Below are 24,605 nucleotides of genomic sequence, written 5' to 3'. Positions count from 1 at the left end.
GAAACACTATGAATTTCCTATTCGGTATAAGGTAGACTAAATTCACGTAAATAGAGATTGATAGCCGCCAGTTAGAATTCTCAAGTCAACGACTTTAACATAAGTCAATGGGATGAGATACCGTCACGTTACAATCTGAAGTTACATTGCTGTTGGTTCTAATCTTTGCTGAAGTAAGCTACAAAAGCCACGCTCTGTAGATAGCGCCGATAAAGAGGTAAAAAAAAAAAAAAACTTGCTTACCCTAATGAATGACTAAATAAGGCACCGAGAGGGGGGAGTACAGTTTCCACTGAGACCTCGGCACCCTGCACAGTAGCTGTGCGCTCACCGCAGGGTGCGCACAGATTGACAGGGTGGTAGGCAGGTAGGGGCGTGGGGGTGGGGGGGATTCGGCGGTGTGTCGGGGGGGTCGGCGGTGTGTCGGGTGGGTTCACCGCATGCTGCTATATTTAAGCTTTCCTGTCGCTGTTCCTTTTCTAAGACGAGCGGAGCGGGCGCGGGGGAGCCAGGAGCGAGCGGCGCTCTCAACATACGCAGACTTAGAAAGAGTAAGGTGATTCCTATGTCTGCTGTAACCACTTCAAACAGGAAGTATGTTTGCGCTGGGGTGGATGTGAGGGGAGGGTGTAATGCTGTGGGGCGCTAACCTCATCCTCTAACTCTCCTTCCTTACACATCCCTCCACTTAAGCACTGTATTTCCCCTTCGCGTGTGATCGTTCGTCGCCCCCTTGTTTGATCGCGACTTACACTCAGCCGATCATTTATTACGCCTCACCTTACTCTCTTTCGCGTATATACATGCATTTATTTTTCGCGTGGTTTGTGGAGGATATGTCCCTGTACTGCTGTCAAACGGCTTTAAATGGGGCAGAACATTTCCCCCTGTCTCCTGTCCTAGTGTGCAGGTGCCCGAAATAATGGCCGCTGCATTTGTGTCAGGTGCCCTGTTAAAGATTTATTTCTCCGCAGGATGCTTTTTCAGGGGTACAGCTAAGTTCTCAACACATTTTCGGTCAGTTGGATAATACCAACTGAAAGCGTGGAATCGGTCAGATTTATAGGAATGTAAGTTTAATATTAATACTGACGTATTGATTTACATAACATCGGGAAGATTTTTTTCTGGGTGGGGGTGGATTGCATCCCTCTTCTGTGCTACTGCGGGTAGAAAATAATTACTTTCGGGGGACAAGTGTCAGTGTAAATACTATTATCTTAACTGATCTGCAAATAATTTGCCTCACACTTCAGTCGCATCGTGTAAGGGGGGTGGATTCTTACAGAGCTGTGATCTCTCCGCAGAGCAATCGCAACATCCCTCCCCCACCAAACTGCGGTTAAAAAAAAGTCACCGGTGTTAAAAATCCAAATTAACACACGTAGTCCCGGTCTTCACCGGCTCTCTCCTTTTTGGATAGCATTTGTCATCCCAGGAGTTTAACCTGTCCTGCCCCCTCCCCCTCCACATACGCTTCTTACCTAGGAGCGACAGACATCGTCAATGGCCTATAGCTCAGTGTCCGACCCCCCCATTCCCCTCCCCACCCCACCGGTTCTCCCTGGCCTGACAGAGCCAATCCGCGGCGTGGCGTAAGTAGGGCAAGCCGCTTCCTGGTTGTCAGTATAAGGAGGAGCTGGGAGCTGGAGTGGGCCAGACAAGACGTGGGGGGAGTTCTCGCAAGCGATCTAGCGGTCTATGGGGAGCCGACAGAGGGACTCGGAAACAGCGACACCGAAACGCATTGGCAGCCGAGTGCAGGACCTCGAGCAGACCGTGTAAATACGGCAAAACAGAGGGGGGAAAAAAAGAAAGTGGCACGGGAGAGAGGTATCCCCGGGGAGTTAACAAGGTGGTGCCGGTGCTGGTGCTGGGGGGGCAGGCGGGGTGGTACAGCTCGAGTCTGAATCCAGGAAGTATAAGCCGGTCAGGTGGGACGAGACAAGACAGCACAGGTGATCCGCGCTTACGCACCGGCGTGCAGGTAAAAAAAAAAAGCTCCTACATCTCCGTCTGCGGCTTTTTTGGGGGTAAACTTGCGCTGCGCTCGTCTTTTTTGCCTACTTCCATACTCTGTATCCCCCCACCCCGCTACCAGAAGTCCCCCTCTTCCCACTTCTCACTCCTAACCGGGGTCACGGCAGGACTAACCCACGTCATGGGCGCTCGGTAACTCCCGTGTGACGTGTCGGCATTAATTTCTTCCGATCTTGCAAGCGACCCACGTTTCTTCGCCAGTGTCCCCCACCATGCAGCGCACCGCCGCTCATACGCAGCCCTGCGCCGTGTCATTGCCGGAGCCGGCGTGCATAAATGCCCGAATCGATTTCCGCGGTGGCGGACAGGTGAGGCGCATCGTGCGGGATATTACCTGCCTGCTATTAATAGCAGCGGAGTCCGGCTGACACCCAAAACCATCGCTGAATACGCACCAAATAATCTATTACACGGTGCGAGCTGTCATTATCGGCGTCGCCACCGCTTTTAAAGTCGTCAATCTTCCTTTGCCATTTATGAGCCACTACTCTATTTCACCCTCGGTATCTCCGATTATTTATATATATAGGCTATATATATATATATATCTTTACATTTCATTTTCTTCCAGCTGAATGTGTTAAATATTATCGAGCTTTATTTCAGCGGGAGGTCTAGATGGAGTAATTTTGTTTGCTATTTCCTTGGTGTCAAATGGTGCTTATACTTGCCCATAGCTGTGCCGCCCGACCGGCTCAGCCTGTTAAACTCGACTGGGTCCGGCCATGTGTCGCATTTAATACAGCTTTAAACGGCGCCTATTTACTTTTTAAATTATAAATGCTGCACTGGATCGTTCTATGAGCTTTTATCGTATTTACAAACGAAAATACTACCCCAATTACCCTATGTAAAACGCCAACACGAAAGTGGTTTGCTGAACTTGGTGAGATCTTGCACATGGTAATAGTCCGCAAACAGAAGGCTATGTTTGTCCCTTTTATACAAAAATAAAATATTTGTGTGTTTCTTCTGTCAGTTCAGCCCTGTGTTGTTTTTAAACAGCGATCGCCGATTTTCAGAAGTTTCTAATGTGTGTCCTGAGATCTAAGTGATCTAGTGATGTGATCAGACTTAAAAGGGTGTGTGAAAGCCAACGGACCTGCCAGTCAAAATGACTAGGTGTCTCATTTAGTTTTACGCACGGTTTGTCATTTATGTACAAAAATGGCGAAATAAATGCGACTATTTGCTTTTAGGAATTATTATCCGAAGTGTTGTTTTAATACATCTGGAGCCCATCAGTTCACCTTAAAGGCCTATTAGACAATAACAGTTAAGTTAATCCTTTCTTTTCTCGGTGTATACATCTTGAGCTTTTTAGTATTTACAATAGCAGATTGGATTTCTCACTGAGCAAATTAAGAAGATGAGGCAATGCAAAAAAGAAAAAAAAATCGGACTTTGGGTTGGAGCACAGTAACGTTTCTGCCGAAGGCTGTTTTATGCTGCTTTATTATTAAATGAGCCATGCATAGACAAGTTTCGATAACTGACTGGGCTGAGAATAACTATTGGTGTCACATGGCCTTCCCAAGAAGCCGCAGCATTCATCATGAATTAACCACGCCGCCGAGGTATCATTACTTGGGCTCCAGCAGGCTTTTGCCAATTATAGCGTCCCTTTATCGATGGGGTCAGCGCTCACACCTGCGAGGGTGCGCTCCTCCCGGCCTCCTCCCGATGTCCTTCCACCTCGTGGCGTTCTCGGTGCCACATTTCTGTTCTTATTCAGTGCCCATGATTGTCATGCCCCTTTTGTCGCTTTGCATATGGAAACTGGAGTTATGCTGAGATCCAACACTCACATTGCAATTAAAGAGCCGCTTGATTAATAATGATTAATTAATAAAGTTGTTAATGCTATGTTAACACTGACATTGTTGCAGGGGTCGTGGCGAAATCTCAAAATTTAAAGTATGCGCTGATATTTTAGACCATTAAGAATTGCTTTATAAAAAATGTATATTTTAGCTGGGTATAATTATGTTGCAGTACGCTAGACCACGTTACATGTCTGACACCGTGGGTTAGGTGGATAAACTGTGTGTGGTGGACCTGGAATATGATGTTATTAAAGTTGGTTGTGGTCGCAATTCGCTTTAGGCTGTTTTTTTTTTAAGCGCGCTGGCTTAAATATTTCCCTTCGGATAATGATTTGGTGGAGTTGACCAAAACCTAGAAAGAAAAGTAACGTAGATAATTATCATAGTTATAACTAAACCTCTGTCGTTCTTGTGGCAACCGTTTGTTTCTTGCATGCTCCTTGGTAGTTGGTTGACATGGCTGAGGTATCACTCAAAAATACTCACTGCATAAGTCCATTTCTCATTGTATTATAAATGTATATTTTGCGGCTCCTTTAAGTTAAAGTCAAGTTCAAGAAATCCAGAGGATTCGTATTTTAATATTTTGTTTTTGCCCTGAAATGTTATGCAGTGTGGTGCAGTGTTACCCGTTTCTGTTTGTGTTAACCTGTTAGTCTGTTTCCTCCTGTGCGGAACCTGCTGATCAGTTTCTCTGTCCTTCCCTGCACAGACCCCCCTACCACCACCACCCCCACTTTCTGAGGCCCCTGGGCCCCCCTGCTCCCACCCCCTTACATTACATAATGTTATGTATTCAAGGGCCCCTGTAAAGTGCTGGCCCCCCATGAATCTGCCAGGGTATCCATGCCCCTACACTGTCAGAAAAAAAAGTACCAGTTTATACCTTTGAGGGTACAATTACTTTCCACTGGGCTTGTACCCTCAAGGGTATACCAGTTGTACCCTAGCTATAGATACAGAAATGGACTCCAATGGACATTTTTATGGAAGATTTCTGAGGAACAGATTCTAATGCAGTTTGTACCTTGGGGGACAAAGCTGTCCCAGGGCCGTATGCTTTTATCTGACCGCATAGTGTTTTCTCGTTACTTTAAACTCCTTGCTGTGCATTTAGTATGATGCTCGTCCTTGACGTGACTTTTTCTGTCAGTCTCACAGCTTTTCGACCCGAGAGGACTGCCGGAGTCAGAGGAGGGACAGTGAGGCGGCAGCGTCTCTGGAGTTTATGGACTGGAGGTAAGGTGGTTTCAGACCAGCACCAGTGTGAGCCTCCCAGCTCAGAGCCTGGGCGATTGGATATGGACTCGGCTCGTGAGATTACTTGACGCATGTGTGGTCTGAGCGAGGTGCCGAAGTGTGTGTGACAGAGATGATGATGATGATTTGGGGGGGCTTTCAAAGAAAGCGGAAGGCTCATGTATGTAAACACACCCTCAGACACCCACGGACATGAAGACCGAGAACGCAGTTCCAGTAAAGTATCTGAATTAGGCCGTGTGGACCCATGTAAATTCCCCCTCATAACACATGGGGGTTTCACTTTCAGACAGAAAGGGAGAACGAGAAGGAGGGGGAGATGATTAAGCTCCCTCTGCTGTCGTGTCAGCAATTCCCGGGTAGCCTTACCACTCATCCCCACTCAGACGGCCTGATTCGCGGCCACGCCGCTGGGCAGCTCTCAGGACGCCAGCATCGGCTGTCGGGAAATGCGCGTCAGTCCGCCTAGCTGGACATTAGGGCGTGTCTCTCAGCACAAAGTTGGGCTGTGTGAATTTGGGCCAAATTGAGGTGGGGATGGAGGGTTAGGGGGGGCTAGATGGCTTCAGAAAACTCATTACGTTGGTCTTCTGCGTTTACGAGAAGAGAGGAAGTTATTTGCCTTACACTTCCTTTTTTGTCTGTCATATTCACAACTTTTTTTTCTTTTCTTTTTTTTTCTCTTGCATTCTTTGACCACCCAGCCAAACAGCTTTCACTGCTCAGGCTAATTAACTAGCGTTCTGGATTAGAGTAATTGAGGTGGGGACCTGTCCACACGGCGGGTTTTGTCACCAATGGACCCGCGTCACCGTTTCCGTGTCGATTGTTGTTGTTCGGTTTGTGCCGTTTCAGATTATTCCTTGGCCGATGCCCCATAGCTAGTTAGACAGACAGAGAAACGAGGGTAACCTTTGCTGCCCTACTGCTCTCCCCCCCGCGCTCCCTGGTGTCCCGGGCTTGTACCTTGCCGCCTCGCCCCCCCTTTGCAAAAGGCCGACACTCGTGTCAAGGCTTAGACATGAGAAACAGGAAGCTGATCGGGATCAGTTGGTTCTGCAACATCACGTCGCTTAAACCACGTTTTTCTGCAGAAAGAGTGTGGCGGGGAGCGGGGGGAGTTAACGCGACCCCCCTCCCCCCCCCCCACCGGTCTTCACGCCAATCCCTTCCCGCTTCCCGTGGTTGAGATACCCGGCCTACGCACACGCAAGACACACACGCACTGCGCACCAAACACAGTCTGCCCACTCGCTGCATCTTCCTGGGGCGGGACGCCTATGCGGACACGTGCCATCACACATGCTGTCCCTGCCTTGCACGGCCAACGCTCAGACATTCCTGACCGTCCCTTGCACGCCCCCTCCCCCCGCCCCCCCAACCGCGCTTACCCAGCGTCACACAGATGGGCACGTTTCTCTTAAACAGAGACACTCCTCCCCGTTAGTCTCTGTGAAGCGTCTGGGTCTGGGGAAGTCCGTCGCCATACAGCTGTGGCAGCTGCTCGGCCTGATGCTTGGATGTTGTGCCCTGTAACATAACACACTGCATACCAACTATAAATAATTGAACAACAACCAAATAACAACCAAACCTGGCAGCAGGCAGCGCTGGTTAAAACGCTGTTCGTCAGCTCTTATTATACACTGCTTCAAGTGTGCAAATATATAACACCGTTCAAAAGTCATCGAAAGAAAACGGAAAGGAAGAATGTTTGTTTAAAGCTATATATCTGGGTAGTAAATAATGTTTTCTCAGAGAAAAAAGTCATTTAACATTACAATATATGCAAATGAACAGTGACAATAGAAACTAACAAGAATTTCTTCTGTTCTCCAAAAAGTTCCTGATATTTTATCGTATTGCTTGATGAATACCCTTCTGCTTCCCAGACCTCTACTCGGGCACCCCAGTCATTCCTCGTATTCCTTACATTTCAGTACCAGCTCACTTAATTAAATAACTTAATTCAAATACTTTTGATGTGGTATGGATTAGCCAAACATGGTATGCAAACAGTCTGGTCAACAATCGAGGTTACTACAAATACTGGGGTGACTTTCTGAGAGGTTTTGAAGTGGCTAAGCTGACACACTTTGACAGACGTAATACCAAACACCAACGTGAAGATCATTTAAACATTTTATTTGGCAGCCTAAACCTTTTGCAAAATCCTGTATATAAGTGTATATAGAGGTTTGTGTTCATGTGTAGTATAACATATGTTTGTGTCTTGAAAAGATATCCACATATTTAGCATAAAATGATCTCCATTCACTGTTTCGGTAAACAGAAATTTACATGTTAATGCAACACCCTGAAACGCCCTAAGAACGTATATTTTGACAAGGATTAGGACGGTTAGCAGTGATGTCATTCGAGTTCTGGGCTCGTGTGAAATACCTGCATGTTCCCCGGCTGCAAAATGAAACATTCGGATGGTGGCACCTGTCTGCAGGAAAGTCGCGCTCTGGAATGAGGACGGGGCTTGATATTAGGATTCGGACAACTGCCAGCATCCGGATAGCTCTGGCTTGGGGAGGGGGGGAGCGCAGAGGCCTTGCAGTGGCGCTCCCCCCCCCCCCCCCCCACGTACCTCTGGTGTCACGCGTGAGTTTTAACGCCTCCCCTTGTCTGTTCCTCTTGCCGCCTGCCGTGGCGTTTGGCCTGGCTTGTTCTCCTGCCGCTGGCTGCGACTCAGAGACGTGCTGTTCCATCTTGCACCTACACCTGCACCAAAACCACAGCCGCTCCCCTTTTGCTGGGCCCCCTCTGCACCCCTCCTGCCACAGATTTTTGGAGGTTAAACCTGATTTTCCTATCAGATTAACCCCCCCACCCCCTCAGCCTCCCCCATTCTCCGCACCCACGTCTCACTCGCTCTCACTTGCTCTCCCACTCTCACCCTTTCAAGTGAGCTTGTCTTCCAAGAATCAAGGTACCGTGTTGCTGCCTGTCGTCTGCCTTTTCTCTGCCTTTAGCCCCCCCCTGTCCTCGTTTCCCATGTTCCTTCTCCCCCTGTCCCTCCTGCCACGTTCTCCCCCACGCTGGCCTTGCCGGGCAAAGGGCTGCAAACGGAACCCTCTGCTGCAAAACATCTGAGTAATCCAACGCAGTTAAACAGGGCAGCATTTTTACATTTGCGAAGTAACGGTTTCCCCAACTGTCTAATTAACAGATCAAAAGGGTTAAAACAGGAGAGCATTGCTTCCTCGTAAGCTTGTGATCTTGCCACAAGCCTTGTGATATTTGTGAATTTATTTCTTAGAATTGCCTCATTTTGCAGCAGTTTCAAAATTAGTAGTAAAATTCTTATGTTTGTCCAATTTTGGCAAGCTGTTGCCAAATTTAACATCCCCCACCTGCCATTGGGGAAATTTCTTAAAATGTGCTTCAAATGCACATCAAGCTTTCTAATCCCGTTGCCATTTGACGGAATTCTCCAGACAATATATACTATGTGCTCTTGGAAAGGAGGGTACTAAACATATAACCTACTGGATGGTGGTGGAATATGTTGGTTGGCCATTGAATTACAGCATCATTGGTTCCATTTTCCAGCATCACTGTGAACCAACCAAACTACACTGGTATCTGTGACACATCAGAGGACTTCGCAGTGCGTGCCTAGCCTTTGTGTGATCGATGGATGGCGTTGATGTTATCTGCCATACCCGAGCACCTGTTTTCTGTTACAACTGAGTTTACTCTTAAATATGTAATTCAAAAGCATGCTGGTAACCGCTTCCTCGTTGCCTCTTTCGGCTGTGTTGGAGGCTCTCGGCACAGTGCTGGCTCACAGAGCATACTTCGTAGGGGTTGGGGCACGGTTTTTCTTTTCCTCCGTGAGGTTGTCTCAGACGTACCCGCCGACACCAAGAGGAAGGTGCTTTCAGTCGGACCCCAACTCTCGTCTCTCACCGTCTCGAATGAACCTACTTGGCCCCCTGTTGGCCCCCATTTCATGTAAAGTCTTGACCGTTTGTCTGGATTTTGACTGTGGGGGGGGGTTAAAGGAGTGTAATATATATTTTAGAGAGAGGTGGAGGAGGGTGGACACAGCTGTAGCAAGTGGCTCAATTTTTTTTCACCGGTCCTTCAGTGATGTTCCCCTGAGGTCAGAGCACCGTGGGCCATTATGTGGAGACAACACGCAGGCCTTGCTCCTCTCCGATGCATGTTCCCAGCCAGCTCAGCAACTGGTATAAAACCAAATCAAAGAGTGCAGATGGAGAGTCAGACTCCCACCTGCACATATCTCTGAGTGTTCAGGACGCCTCAGGTTGTTTTGTTGGTGTTTTGTGTTTTGGAAGGTGTTCAGCTATTTATAGTCCTCCAGTGTTGAGCGTTTGTTGTGTTTGGGAGGGAGTGACACTGTGTGTACGGGGCCAAGCTGTGGCTGTGTGTGTGTGCGCATGTGTGTGAGTGTGTGTGTGTACCTATGTCATGGTTATTGAAAACCCAATTGTTGTGGCTTTTTATTTGCCAAAATACATCTGTTGCCATTACGTACGTAACCGTTTCCGTCCTTGTCTATGGCTGCATTAACAGCAGGTTTAAATCTCTGATTTTAGCTTTTGACAGGGTAATCAGTGTGCCGTTCTGTTTGCCTTTCAATTTCTCCTTCTGAAAGGATTTATTTATTGATAGTAAAAGTTTCAATTCTGGCAAATCTTAATTTTTATTTGGGGGAATTTTTTTTTAAAGTTTTATAAGGTGTAGAATGTTGCCTGTCAAATTCCCCCCCCCCCCCCCTTGTATCCTTCTGCTTTTCAGAGTATCTAAAACAAAACCTTTTAAATTTTAGGTTATAAGAACGCAGTGTGTGTATGTGAGCGTGAGAGAGATGTTTTCCGAAGAAGCAAAAGAGAGTTTTGGCTCATTTCTTAACCTCATGCTATTATACAATTTTTTTTTTCCTCGATGTAAGTTTACTTTGAGTAATTTTATAATTCATACAGACACGCTGGTTTAGGGCTGCTGTCATGGACCCTTGTTCATCTCGAGCCAAACCCAAGGCCTACCTGAGAGGTGAGCCTTACTGGACTCTGAAACTTTCTTTTTTTCTGGTGTTGGTGGAAAACTGAACAAATTTACGGCTAAGGCGGCCCAAGTATGACTCAGTCGCCTGAAAAGTCCGGGTGTCTGCATTGGCATTGATTTTTTATTTTTTTTGTCCGCTGCTGAAACAAGCTGCTGAAACAAGCTGCTGAAATGACGTCGGGAGACGGCGGAGGCCTCTGCCCTTTACCTGAAATGGCGGTTCGGTTGGGTGTATTAGTGCATCACCGGTGAAGAACGCGCAGGCTTCACGCCTAACATGCTCAGCCACTGGTCACTAGAACCAGGAAGCAGAGGAAACAGACAAACAACCTCCATTCAGGTTTACGCTTTGTTTACATCCACTTTCCATTTAAGATTAATCGATATATATGTTTAAAAAAATACGATTTATCCTTTAGACATGTTCCAGTTTCACAGAGATTTATTTTCCTACATTCTGTGTACACACATTTGCTAGATTTGTGTGTGTTGCTGGGAAGACTGTCAGGACGGGCAATGGAAAAAGCTCAGCGAATGGCGAGGCTTCCGTTAGGTAGTGATGAACTTTCTTCGTAAATTCAGTTCTAAGTTTCGGTGGCAGAGGTGAGAACAACAACTCAGCCAGGGGCGGGAAAGGCGGAGCGGAGATGGAAAAAGATGGAGAAACGTAGCTCGTACGTCAGCCTTGGGGGCCCTGCTCGGTGCGCGGCCGCTGCCTCAGCGGCGGCTGTGGCGATATGCCGCTGTGCTCGGCCTGCGTGGTGCGGACTCAGCTTGGAGTGAGAGACTCGGAAACCATATTGACAAAGTAGAGAAGCTCGAGTCAACTTTAGAAAGAGGAGTGGGTGGTGCGGATCCGTTCTGAGCGAGAGAGAGACCAGCAAATAGGTAGAAGACGCCAGTGATATACAAAACAGTCGCAGATGCAGAAATGCCTTGGGCATTTGTTGTGATTTATATTTTCATGTATCTTAAAGTTACATTAAGACTGTGCAGCAAATTAGAAATTCTGAGATTTTTTTTTCTCTTCTGAAAATGCATTATAATTCCTCTCTTTCTGTTCAGGAGTTCACAAATCATAAGTTTTCCAACTAGAACAAGGCTGGGCGTATCCTGAAGGGGGTGTCAGTCCATGTCAGGCCACACACACAGACACCATGAACATTTTAGAGACTAATTCCCCCAGCACACATTTTCTTGATTGGGCTGTAATGTATATTAGCCTATTGTTGTATGTAATTGTACAGAAGATCCCAGGCATTATATATCGCTCTCTGAAAAAATGTGTTTTTTTTATTTTGGCAATAACCAAAGAAAATCTCTTTGCCAGTGCGTGGAGGAGAGTTTAAGGAAAGGTGATTCACAGTGATTCTGTGATTTAGCTTAATTGACACGTGTACAGGCTGGTCATACAGACGTGTCGGCTTGTGGTTGGGTGAACCGGCCTCGAAGCATGTGTCCAACTATTATGAAATATGACTTGCAATGACTGTGTTAGTGTGAAAATAAGTGTTGGTGTTAATATGCTTTAGTAAGGTTAGTACACTAAAAATTTGGTCCAGTGATTGTCTGACTCTGCTTTCTTGAAAACATTGCTTCAGATACTTCTATCTTCTAAAGAAATGTAATGTAAATGTGGAAGTGCTGGTAGTGAGAGTTGTGGACCTGTATAATCAGACTTGCGGGAGGAAGTCTGATGCACACACGACCTCCGAATCAAGTGTTTTCCTGGAGAGCCTCATTTTGAATATCAGACTACTTGAGCATTTGCAGTGTTGCATCCCCTAGCAAGGCGAACTCGCGCTGAATGTGGAGCGCCTTATCTTTGCGAACTAAGGGGGAACGTAAACAATAGTTATGTCAGCTTCTTGTTCTGTGGTTGGCTGACACTGTGGGGTGCTTATTTCTGCTTGATAAGAGGTATCAAAGGGTGCAAATCAGTATCTGAGCTGTGTCACGCACTTTAATTTGAGGTGTGTATTTGTGCTTGTGTCCCTGATGTTGTTGGTGATGTCTGCCCCCATTATCTAGCTACGAAAAGTCAGCCATCGACATTTGGTGACTAAGAGAGACTGAGAAAAGAGAAGGACTAAAGAGGTTTAGGAGTGAAAAGGATGAGGAAAGCGAGAGTCAAGCTTATAGAATGAGTAGGTGTTTACTGACAAACCAAAGATCAACCTGTACATTTTTAAATCTATTATTCTCAGTCTCACATAAACACACTAATCATAAATTTTATAGTTATGCATTGATTCTTAAAGAAAATGATGCTCTTTAAGCCGTGTATGCCTATATTATCAGAAAAACAGCCTGATTTTGCCTAAAAAGTGAGCTTCCCTCGCTTTTCTACACTCACTAATATATAGTGTTAATCTTCTTGCCTGTTTGCCTGCAGTTTGAGGTTTATTACGTGTGCATGGTCATGTTAGAGATCTAGCTGCTCCTCCATAACCTACCAGCAGAGAAACTCAAATCGCTGAAGTCAGAGGTTTTTGTCTCTGTGCCGGAAGCGAACCGGCCGCCCCCTCTTCCTATCCCTCCATCTCGGTTTGTCTTTCTCTCGCTAATTCACCTGAATGCTTATCGAACAGCCTTTTTGGCGAAGGAACCCAGACAGCATAAAACCCAGCAATATGACCCCAGTGACTATGGGCCAATTTTATGTGATTGTGTTAATTGTTGGTTTAGGTTAATTGCTAATTAATCAAGAAAAACAAATATTTTTTACTCTACTTTCAATTTTATATATCAAGTGACACATCCGTAAATATTTTCCAGTTTTTAGAAGTCAAGCTAAATTAGCAGGGAAAAAATCTTATTCATATATTCTTTATTTCTCTGAATACTTGTTAGATCCAGTCCTACATGGGAGTAAAATTTATGGTTTTAAAACTCTGGTAATATTACCAAAATAATTCCTCTTCTAAAAGGACACCGCTCACTTCTAGCATGATTCCTAGGTCAGTCGCTAAGTTCACCTTTTCAGGACTGAAAATTATAACTGCCTTGGTATGACAAAACAGGTTTCAGTCTTTATATTAATTCCAAGGTAGTCGGTAAATCCACAATACATTGTTTTCCATTATCTTGCTTGCTGGTTCTGTTTCAGATTGGCAAAATGTCACCAAAATTGTCACCAGGAAGTGTGACACGTGCACACTCAAGCATGCATTAAGAAAAAACAAAAGCAATCGGCGCCTCAAATGCTTTTCCCATTTTCTGTTCTTGGTGTTACGATGTAACTCGTGACCTTTTACACGGAGCTTTCTTTAGCTGTTTAGTTTTTCCAGTGTGTTCTTTGTTCTGTTGCGAGCATTTGTCCAAGACTCCTTAACTTTTTCACTTTCTCCCCATGACCCGAGCGTTCTGATTCATAGGTGATGGACAGAATCTTCAAAAAGCCATTGACTACCCTGCTTCTGGATGCTAATATAGTTTCTGTTATCATTCTTCATGTGTGTAATTAGCGGCATCATTATGTGGCTTGTTTGATTTCATGGAGCTGGTTTCACTCCAGTACTGCTGCCAAGACCTTTGTTGACCATTATGAGCTTCCTGTGTCACCTTGGTGGTTCTGGTCGTTGGCGAGAACCCTGTCCATAGATGTTGCGCTGGTTCAAGGAATAATTTTGCTTGGTAAAGAATGGGCAGGTTAAATGGTTCTCTGTCCGCTTTGGTTGAGTTAGTCGGTTGAGCGTCAGAGAAGTAAGGCCTTGCTCTCTGGAGGGCTGGCTGCCTCTCTGGACGAAGCTAAGTGATGGGACTTTTTTTTTATTATTATTATTTTTTAGCATGACCTCCGAGAAACAAAATAACGTTTTTGTGGAACAGCATTGGTGATGACGGAACAACAGGACAACGGAACGACGGAATGGACCGACGCACATTTGGGGAGGGGGGCATGTGGGCGAACGGGGGGAGGGGTCTCTCTCTTGCACTCTTTCTGCCGCCGAGCACCCTCTTTTCATAAAACAGGAAGAGACTGAGCGAGCGAGCGAGAGAACGAGGTAGCGATCCCCAAGGATGAGTGTGGTACCCCACTTTCGAAGACGGCAGTAGAGAGGTGACTAAACCCCCGAAAACACCAAAGTTACTGAAAGTAGTTAAACACGAAGAGTTGGGCGAAGAGAGAGCCTAACGGAGTGGAAGAGAACGACGGAGCGAAAAAAGCACGCCAAGACGGATGCTATGACCCAGGCTGTGCTTTTTCCCACCTCGCCTCACTCTGTGCTGAGAACCGGCAAGGTAAACGTCGATGGCGCTCCGTGTCGGGGTTTAGGTAGGCGCTGCTTGACATGGGGGTAGCCGTCATGCCATTAACAGCTGGAGGTTGAGTTCGAGTAAACGAAAATGGGCGAGGTGCGGTTGACAGAGGGATGAGCAAAAAGGTGGTTGGTAGATGGTTTGCGATCCACTTGGTCTCTCCCTTCGGTGATCACTGGCTTTGACCTTTTGAACTATGGGATCAGTGTCAAGTAAATGGCCCTTAATAATAGAGGGAACCTGTACTTTGATACCAATTCGGGTTCCTTCATCCCAGGAGTGCGTACACCTGGGGGGGGTGGTTGTGTGGCAGGTTTCGGCTGAAAAGAATCTACATCTGCCAGGCTGCACCTCCAGGCTGGGCTTGCCTACTATTATGGGATGGTAAATGGGCAGCCGGTCACTATGGGGGGGGGGGGTTGTTAGTGGAAATTACCCCAGGTGTGAGTGACTGAATGTGTAGCAGGGTCACTAAATAATTTCCCGAATGAATTGTTTCAGGGTGGGACATAGAGCCTCTTGCGCGTATATTAAGTGTGTGCTTGGATTGCTTTGTTCCAGGCGAAGGTCTGTTTGATGTGCCATCCATAATGCTGATAAAATGCTACATATTTTTTAAATGTAAATTTTAATTATGAATTTTGAGGATTTGTCTGTCTCCTCATCTGTACTGTTAGATGAGGAGATGTGCAGATTGAGTCATTCACACTAAGCTTGTCCCTGCTCTGAGGTATTTTGTTTGCCAGTATGAGTCTAAATGTCACATCCAAAATGCTGGAATTGCCCAGTATTATTTTCTATAAGCCTGTTTATCATGCTTTATGAATTAAGTGAAAATTTGGAGGGTTATTTAGTGTGTATGCAGTGACTGTACCTAATATTGTGTAGAAAATCTTGCAACAGACTGTAGAAATCTATCGCTGTACCAAATAGATGGATGAAAATGCAGTTTTTGACATTTTTTTAAATTTAGAAATGTCATCTTTTCCCCTCGGCCGTTGGTTTGGAAATGCCTCTCCCCCGTGACAGGAGCTTCTACTACGTCTACATTGATGATTTCCCCTCGTCTTCGTGACGCGTGCAACAGCAAAACGGACATTTTGCAGATGAAGGAAAAAAGTGCAGCTGTAAGGATGGTGTAGAACGAGGGTGACAGAGTAGCACCAAGCAGCAGCCACAGTTTGAAGAGTTACGGTAGATGTTCCCACGGTGTATGAGCTGTTTAGGATCAAGAAGGAAAATAATGAAAAAGTAAATGAACTGAAAAATAGGGAGTGAAATTGGAGAGCAGTAGTGATTGTAACAAAAAAAAATGAATAAAAGGAGCCAGAATGCAGACGAAAGTGACTCCAGGGCCCATATGAAGGAACAGAGAGTTTGTGTTTCTCAGGGTTAATTCAGGTGTGTAAAGATTGTCAGAATGAGTTTATTTACTCACTCGTCACATCTGACACTAAAATGGAGGGAGAAGAAAGACTAAAACAGGGGGATTGAGGGGGAGCAGCCCGGCTTGGATGGCCCTTCCTCGGAAACCACCACCCTCCCCCATTCATCTACTCGTTTTTTTCCCCTTCACTCATTCCTCCCACTACGTATAACAGAAAGAGCATGAACTGGTAGCTCAAGGTACAGAGGAGCATGAGAAAGGGACGTTCTGCTTTTTTAATCAGGTTTTTTTTCTTTTTCTTTTCCATGCACCTTCCCATAAATGGAGGCCATTCTGCCGAACCCCACCCCCCCCACCCCCCAAGTGCTGGAAGCCATTTTGTTTCAGCCACAGTGCCGACCTCTCCCAGTCACCTCAGCCCTGCCGGCTCTTGGGCTGCTTCCCAAGCACTAACCTGCCGAACAGGTTCTCCTGAAGCGCACTGCCACTCACCTGCACGAGGCCTGTGTCTCAAACAGTCCCTCTCACTGTCCGTGATCCTGCTATTTTTACAGTGGGAGATAAAGCCGTAAAGCTCCCTCCCGTCCGGCCGCCTCTCGCCTCATCCTTTGATTCCACTCTCCTGCTGGATGCAGTCCGGGCATGGGGTTGTGGGGGATGGGACGGCAACCTCAGACCACTGTGAGCTATATCTGTTATGGAACTGGGGGCCATTTCATATCTGTATTCAGAGTATTTGCTTTGTGAAATAAGTGAAGCTGCACGGGTATTAAACTTGTTTTTATACCTCCAAACCAGCAGGTGGCAATGTCTCCAGGAGAGGACGGCTTAATCGGGATCCCCTTCCCGGAGCACAGCAGTGAGCTCCTGTCCTGCCTGAATGAGCAACGGAGGGCGGGGCTGCTGTGTGACCTCACCTTGACTTCTCGAGGTGCCCGCTACTCCACGCACCGCTCCGTCATGGCCGCTGTCAGTCTGTACTTCCGCAATCTCTTTGGCGCAGAGGAGGGGGAACCTGGGGATGTTGGCTCAGTGGGGAGCGGCTGCAGTGTCTGCCAGCTGGACTGTGTGGCCCCCGATGCCTTGGACGCGCTTCTGGAGTTTGCCTACACAGCTACGCTGACCATCCGCAGCTCAGGGATGCGGGACGTGCTGAAGGCCGCACAGCTGCTGGGCATCCAGTGTGTAGCCGACGCCTGCAGGGACATCCTGGGCGAGACCAAGGGGGAAGGGGATGAGGAGGAGGAAGAGGAGGAGCAGGAGCGAGGGATCGTGGTGGGGGAGCGCACTGAGGATATCGTGCAAAGTTCCCGGCGCAAGCGAGACAAGCAGCACATCCTGAAATCCAGGTTGTCTCACCTGCAGCCCCGGCGCGACTCCCCCAGTAGCTCGCCCACAGCAGAACTCCCCCGGGCCCCCACCAGCCCCGGCTATGATGAGTACTCACCCCCAGGGGGGCAGAATGGAGGAGGGCAGCACGCTGGCTGGGAACCCGGGGTCATAAACGGGAGTAAGCACTGGACCCCGGGGGACACCCCCTTATTGGTGCAAGCTGAGACCGGCCTTTCGGAAGAGGAAGACAAGATGGGCCCGCCTCCGCTGCCGGAGCGAGGGGGCGTTGCTGGGGGGGGCAGGAAGAGGAAGTCGCAGACTCCACAGCAGTGCCCAGTCTGTCAGAAAATCATCCATGGTGCAGGGAAACTGCCCCGACATATGAGGACCCACACAGGGGAGAAGCCCTTCCAGTGTTCTGCCTGCGGGGTGCGCTTCACTCGGTGAGGAGGGCATCCGGGGTGGGAGGGTGGGGTATGGGGCCGGGGCTGGTCTCCCTCACTGATGGTCTCTGCTCTACCCCCTCTCCTGACAGGAATGACAAGCTGAAGATCCACATGCGTAAGCACACGGGCGAACGCCCCTACCCCTGCCCGCACTGCCCTGCTCGCTTCCTGCACTCCTACGACCTGAAGAACCACCTGTCGCTGCATAGCGGCGCCCGGCCCTTCGAGTGCCCACTCTGCCACAAGGCCTTCGTGCGCGAAGATCATCTGCAGCGCCACCGTAAGGGCCACAGCTGCCTGGAGGTGCGCACGCGCCGGCCGCGCCGCGGGGCGGGCAGTGTTGGGGAGGCCGTCATGGCCTCCTCGCTCCTGGATTCCATCCCCCTGTCGCATGCCTCCGCCTTCTCCCGCTCGCCCCCGCCAACGTTGGGCCGGTCCCCGTTCCTCCCTGACGTAGATGGCCCCCCCATCCCGCTCCACGCCATGCCGCTACTTGGGCCCCGCGGGCCTCCATACCCGGCCCTCCTCTTCAGAGGGGTGGAGGTGCCTGGGGGCCCCATCGAGGAGCTGGGAGCCCCTAATGCCACACATGGCCCCCCAGGCCCGCAGGTGAGCTGGGGGGAGGAGGAGGAGGAGGACAATGAGGAGGAGGAAGATGAGGATGAGGAGGAGTAGTGGTACAAATGGGAGTGCGTGTGCCTGTAGGTCTGTGTGTGGTTTGTGCTGCGTTCGTGTGGCTGCGGGAGGAGCGATCGGGCCCTGAGATTCCCTGCGTGGTTTCAGAGGGCCCGCCCACTCCATATTCTGGGGCACTTACTGAAACTTTGTGGGGGGGGGACAAGAAAACTAAAGATCGGGGGTTGGGTTCCTGATTGTTTCTTTATTTCTCTGTAATTTTATTTTTGAGTTGTTTTATTTTCTCATGTAATTATTCAGATTTTTGTTGTACTGTAAAGATCTTTAAATGAGACTGTATATGACTTAATTGTTTTTGTTGACGTTTGGGTACATAAGCAGGTGTGGAATGGAGTCAGTCCTGTCACCAAGCAATAACGCAAGAATATAACCGAATAAAAAAAAAAATAATAATAAAAAAAACAGAAAAATTTGAACCTACCAAAGAGAGCTGTGTTCAAATGGGAGATGATGTTGTAACACTGCTGTTGGGTGTATCAAGCCATTATGAAAAAGAGACCAAAAAGTTGCTTGGATTCAAGCATTTTTGTTTACTGGCGGCTCGAATACTTTGAAGTTCAAACGTGCGGACTATGCAATGGCCTTCTGCTTGATGTATATTTGTAAAACTGCCACCTAGTGGAACAGAAGTAGAATTGCCTCTGGACAGCTATGCATCTGATTCAAAAACTCTTGTCCTGGATAGTTTCTGCTTGAAACCCTAATGGAATCACTTTATATCCTCAATGGAACCATCTATATTATCTGGACAATGTATCCTAGCTTGTAGCCGATAGCTTGTAAGACATCCCTTCGACATTCTGGTGCACTGGGTAGCATCTGTGTTTTTACCACAGCGGCTGCTGGTTCAAGTCTTAGGTAGCATCCTGCGGTTGTAGGCTTAGGCAGGGTACTTAACTGGAAGTTTAATACTTAACTGCTACTTAGCCTGCCTGTATATCATCTGCTAAAGGACCTCATAGTGAGCACTTCTGAGATGGGACCTGCGGAATCCAGCGAGTGAGAGCAAGGGGAAGAAGCCAAGAACACAGAGGGACTTCCAAAAAGCTGCTGAAAGTACTGCTTTCTGTCTGGAGCGCCTGTCGGTCACCTCCCCTGCTGAGGGGGGGCGGTTGATCTGCAGACAGGCTGATCTGAATGTCTGACAAAAAATGAGTTATGCTGGCGGTGCTTTGGTGAGGATGCCGTATATCCTTTTTGTTTTCTGCTCTGCGCGCTTCACTCCCCATCCTCCACTGCTGTCTCAGTCTTCCAAATCACTCTCTTCATTGTTTTGATGGAAAAAAAGAGAATGCACGGTATTTATTTATTTATTAATATTTATTGTGGTTTTCCAGTTAAAACTCTGAGAATCCTCACCACCACCTTCTCAGCTTCCCTGACGCTTACTCTCCATCCAAGTAACTTAGCTGGAAACCATAGAGGCAGAAGGTGACGAGTTGGCCTTTGAGTTGCTGGTCCTCTGAACCATTTTTTTTCCCCCTCCTTTATTTTGTCCCCCAAATCTCATCAGCCATGTGCTTCCACACAAGTACCTTCCCCTGGAATGACTCGAGAAGCCTGTATTTCTGTGGGGTGGGGGGAGGGGTGGGAGGTGAACTGAAAATGTAGAAATAATTTCAGTGGACAACGACGACGGTGAATGGGACTTTACAGTGAGGTTATGTTTGGGGGTCTTAAATAAAAATGAACGAATATGTGTGCTGTGTTACTCAAACTCTTTAGAAGGGCCACCATGTTCCTGGTTTCCAGTTTGTCTCTGCTTTGAGAAACTCCTCTTTTTTCATGCATTATGAGAGCCATGTTCCCTTGGGGACGTCAGTGGTCGGTTATGGATAGAATATATGACTTCTTTGTATATTGTGAAGTATTGATAATGCGCGACTGTTGGATGGTAGCCAGTCATATCAATAACAACTAACAAGGCCTATAACCAAGCCCAGATCTCTCTGTCTAGGTGTGTGATGTCTGTACTGTATTGTTTAGAAAGGGGTTCTGTTGTTTCTGGTTTATTTGCACTAAATTAAGAGCTTTATTATTTTTTTCTTCTGCCAATCTCCATTCCATGACTGCACAAAATTATTTTGATTGTAAAGAAATATATATATAGGATATATATATATATATATATATAGATCTATTTCTTTGAGAAACAAATGTTGTCTATTCTTTCTACTGCATAGATGTACAGTCCTTGTTATAGTGTGGAGTTTATAATGTAAAGGGTCACCCTGCCTTGAACTCTTTTGCAACTATTCTCAGGAAATCTTGGGCAATGCACTGAGTGAATATGCAATAAAAAATCTATGGAGCAATGTCTTTTTACACAAATGTGTTTGAAAGTGTTCACATCCTCTGCTTTAACGTACCATTCTGAATACTCGGTGGAATACTATCAGATCCGGCTAAACCCCGACAATACGTTTAAGAGAAATGCAGTCGTTCCTCAGATGATCATTAATATTCGCATACTAACTGAGATATGAATCTGTACAGATAACTTATCTTCCTGACATGTTTGGGGGCTGGGTGGGCTGTAACTGCACAGAGTTTTGAGAGATCTTATGTATCGTACCAAAAGCAAATGTTTTCAGTTGAAGGGTGTTAATGCTGTCGGATGCAGGGGTGGGAATGCGGAGAAACCATTGATGCCAGTTGTGAAAAAAAGAATGTCTGGACAGTTTGTGCTGTTTGCTTTGCCTGGGGTGAAGGGGGAGGGGGTTTTCGGGTTTGTGAGACCCCTTTTCAGGGATACTGTTTTTTTTTTTTTTTTTTCCTGTTTTAGTGACTGTCTCATTGGTAATTTCCCAGCATTTTTTTCTGATACAAAGAAACCAGGTGAATAAATCTAGTTATCTGACTCCGTATTTTGTGTTTTTATACACAGATGACATGGAGGCGTGGGGGGGGGGGGGCGGGGGGGAAATATGCAGATTTGAAACGGCTGTTCTTGTACACGAAGCTTCTTCCATGGGCTGTAGGGATGTGGTTTAGCCTTTTTCTGCTCCCTTTGTTGTATAAATATAATTCTTACCCTGGTGAGCATAAACAAATGTACCAGCTACATAAAATATAGAGGGACAAGTGCAGTTTTTAAAAATTTATTTAAATAAATAAACATAATGGAGCATAGTTCATATTCTGGGGGAAAAAGTGACACCCATCTACCAGCCAAAAGCTAGCTGTACAATGTAGAGTAGGCTTGATTCCTCTTTTAAGAATGTACGGTAGCTGCATCTTGGCCTGTAGATTAGATGTGAACGAGACTGACGATTTGGCCAGAAGCAACAACACTAATCGAATCTGATCACTTCTCATTCGTTTTTCAAAATGTTTGAATACTAATTGTTATGATATTTATTTTAAGGGGTGTGACAGACAAGCAAACAAAAAAATAACAGCCCATTTTTTATGCAGAAATATGCCAAGACGGATGGAGATCACTGGCAGGCTGAGCAGGACAGTGAACTGAAGGCGCAATCGGGATTTACTTCAAATGTCTAAGTAGCATTAACTGCTTGGGGACTTGAGGGGACCCTAATGTGAGTAGAGGGTGTTCTGGTGATGTATCAAACCAGACAGGTGAGCATCGGATGAATGAGAGATCTAGCTGTATGACTGTATGATCTACTTACAAATGCGCTTCATTCCCTCAGTATCGAACAGCATAAATTTAATGGACTTATGACCATGCATTAGGTTTTTACCAGCAGATTTTTATATCTCATAGCTCTAAATAGATTACATTTTGTAGTGACGTTTGGCTACTAACATTAAATACCTATGCTTGCTACAAAATCGTCAACAGTGTGCAGAAGTTAGCTAATGATAATTAAATTGAATGGGACATGTTGGTGCTGCTCTTATCTGTCTTGATAGCACGATGATTAGCCATAGTTCAATTGGCAAGCAGACCAAGCCACAGCTGAAGACTCCCTCCCCAGCAAGCGTTGACGAGGGAGGGATGGGATGGTGTGTTTTCCTGGAGATCTTCTGGGTCTTCTGTATCTGTCTCATAATAAATAATATACTAGTAGATGGCAACTCCGTGTGGAAATAAATAGCTGCCTAGGTCTAGGTTGTGGGTAGTCCATTATTTGCAACATTTTTTGACTCAGTGTTGTGCTACCTAGGAACGTTCCACATGTGGAGACAGTTACTGTGTTACGTGGGATTTGGGAGAGAGAATAATTCTGGGATCTGATATCTCCTTCCACCCTTGCACTTTGGTGGAGGTTATTCATTCTGCTTAAACAACCGAGAGAGACATGCAGGTGGATGCCTTTAACGCCGACAGTTTTTCAGACATCCATGTGTTTGCAGTTTACTTGCCTGTCTTCACAGATGTTATCATTACTGTTTTCAGTTTGACTTACATGATTGGATTCCTCACCTAATGGGCGGCATTGCTGCCTCGCGCCTCCAGGGTAGGCTTTCAGGCTTGCGTTGGGTCTCTATAGGCGCTTTCACACTGAAGTTCCGGAACCTTGTCTCAGGTTCATTCAGTTCATTATTCTTATTAAATCTGGCCAGCAGATCCACCTTTCATTTTCCACAGAATAAAAAACGAGCTGGCAGCAGTGATATTAGACAGAAGTATATATCTCTGACGCGAGCAAAAAATGCATTAAATGTAACTGGGGTACAAAAATAATTACATCTGCTCAATTTTTCTCTTTTCCTGCATATCTGCGTAACTTCCATGTTAGTGCCGGTGCTTGTGGTCAACCAATCAGCTGTAAGCATCAACCAATCAGCAAGCTATGCCTGTAAGCGGCTCCCCAGTATTTTGTGTTCGAATGAAAAGTATGGAGTCTGGAGTAAGTACTAAAAAAGGGATCTGGAACTGCCTCCGAGTTCCTGCAATGTGAGTGCGTCAGAAGTCCCTGGCTCCGGAAAAAGGTTCCGGTGTTATAGCGCCTTATGTGTGGACCTTCCATGGTCTGCCTTTGTTGAGCAGATTTCCTACCACATCCACAGGCATGCAGTTAAATGAACTGGCATGTCTGAATAGCTCATGATGTGTGCCTGTGCCCAGTGATGAATTTGTGTACTCTAGCCTCTATGCTGCATGGGACAGGCTCCCCCCCCCCCCCCCCACACAGACACACACACACACACACAATCCTGACCAGGATCAATGGCTAGAAGATGGATTCCTCTGTGATTCTATGGTTCGTTGCCCCTGGATGATGCTCTTCTCCTGTGCTCTATGTGAAATAACATACTGCTGGAGCACAGACAGCCTGGGACTCTGCTAGCACAAGGTGTTATGGGTGAATATGTAAATTAGGGTGACACCCATTTTCTTTCATGGACTTCTGTATACAGTCAAATGCTTGTATTACCAGAGAAATTGTATAATAGCTGGGAGCTACATTAACTAAAGAACATATCAATATTTTTCTTCAAAATACATGATCAACAAGTCAAGCTATAGTGATTAAGTGTAACTGGGTCAAGGATGTAAGAATATAGGTAATGTAACGTGGTATAATTAGTATGGTAGACTGCCAGTTATATAATACAATATATTACTATTGCCATTGAAGAGCCATTTCTCGGCTGAGTTTCGCAAACATGAGAGTTGTGGGAGTGCAGCCCATACAGGGAGGGTAAGGAACTGAGTATCTGCCTTTGATCTCTTTTTGCCTGGATAAATGCACAATTAATGTGCAGAACCAGTTACGCCGATCACGTGCGTATACATCCAACAACACTATCATTGTGTTTTATAACTGGAAAATCAGGATGCGTGCGTACATACCCTCTATTGTCCTTTATCCCCATTTTATATTTGGGAGTAGACTGGGTGACTAAGGCCATGCGACAGTTTGTATGTGGTGATGCACAGACATGTGAGATGAACACGATTTAGGTGATTAGCATACAGATTGAGGGACACACAGTATGTGCCCTTGGTGAACGAGCTGCCTGGCTTGTTACAGGTGAGGAAGTGAAACAGCTAAAAATAGCTTCTAGTCGGATCGAAAGCTTATTTAATGGGGGCTGGTGGAAAGAGGGATGTAGATAAAAACTGTAGGTTGGGGGCGAGGTGCCAGGTAGTGTCAGATTCAGGGCTTGATAGCAATAAGGTAATCTGTTTTTAGTTACTGTACCTTATTAATTATTTAAAATCGCTATTTGAATAGTTGATCTCCTGGGAGATTCTGCAGGGTAAAATTAGCAGTTAGAGAGGTACGTGTACACTCCAGCACAGCTGCTGCAGAATACGATCCCTCACAAGCCCTTGTTTACAGTGGTTTATCATAGGAAATTTATCACTGGGAACAAGGGCTAAGTTAAAATACT

General features: G+C 46.4%; 1 protein-coding gene across 6 annotated transcripts; it reads left to right on the top strand.

Annotated features, from left to right (window-relative positions):
* Positions 1-452: 452 nt before the first annotated feature.
* On the top strand, positions 453-21,153 carry zbtb7b (zinc finger and BTB domain containing 7B). 6 transcript variants are annotated; one of them, XM_023830065.2, is made up of 4 exons: positions 453-551; positions 5,020-5,105; positions 16,618-17,594; positions 17,687-21,153. In XM_023830065.2, exons 3-4 carry the CDS (start codon positions 16,627-16,629, stop codon positions 18,270-18,272), a joined length of 1,554 nt encoding a protein of 517 aa, XP_023685833.1. In that variant the 5' UTR covers positions 453-551; positions 5,020-5,105; positions 16,618-16,626; the 3' UTR covers positions 18,273-21,153. The 6 variants fall into 6 exon arrangements, with proteins under 6 accessions (XP_023685833.1, XP_023685831.1, XP_023685832.1 ...); XM_023830063.2 differs by lacking the exon at positions 453-551 and adding an exon at positions 1,526-1,987 and having other exon boundaries at positions 16,621-17,594; XM_023830064.2 differs by lacking the exon at positions 453-551 and adding an exon at positions 1,529-1,781.
* The last annotated feature ends 3,452 nt before the right edge of the window (positions 21,154-24,605 follow it).

Source organism: Paramormyrops kingsleyae, chromosome 9, assembly GCF_048594095.1.
Source record: "Paramormyrops kingsleyae isolate MSU_618 chromosome 9, PKINGS_0.4, whole genome shotgun sequence".
NCBI lineage: Eukaryota > Metazoa > Chordata > Actinopteri > Osteoglossiformes > Mormyridae > Paramormyrops > Paramormyrops kingsleyae.
Note: the sequence above shows the minus strand (reverse complement) of the source record. Positions and strands in the feature narration are given on the sequence as shown.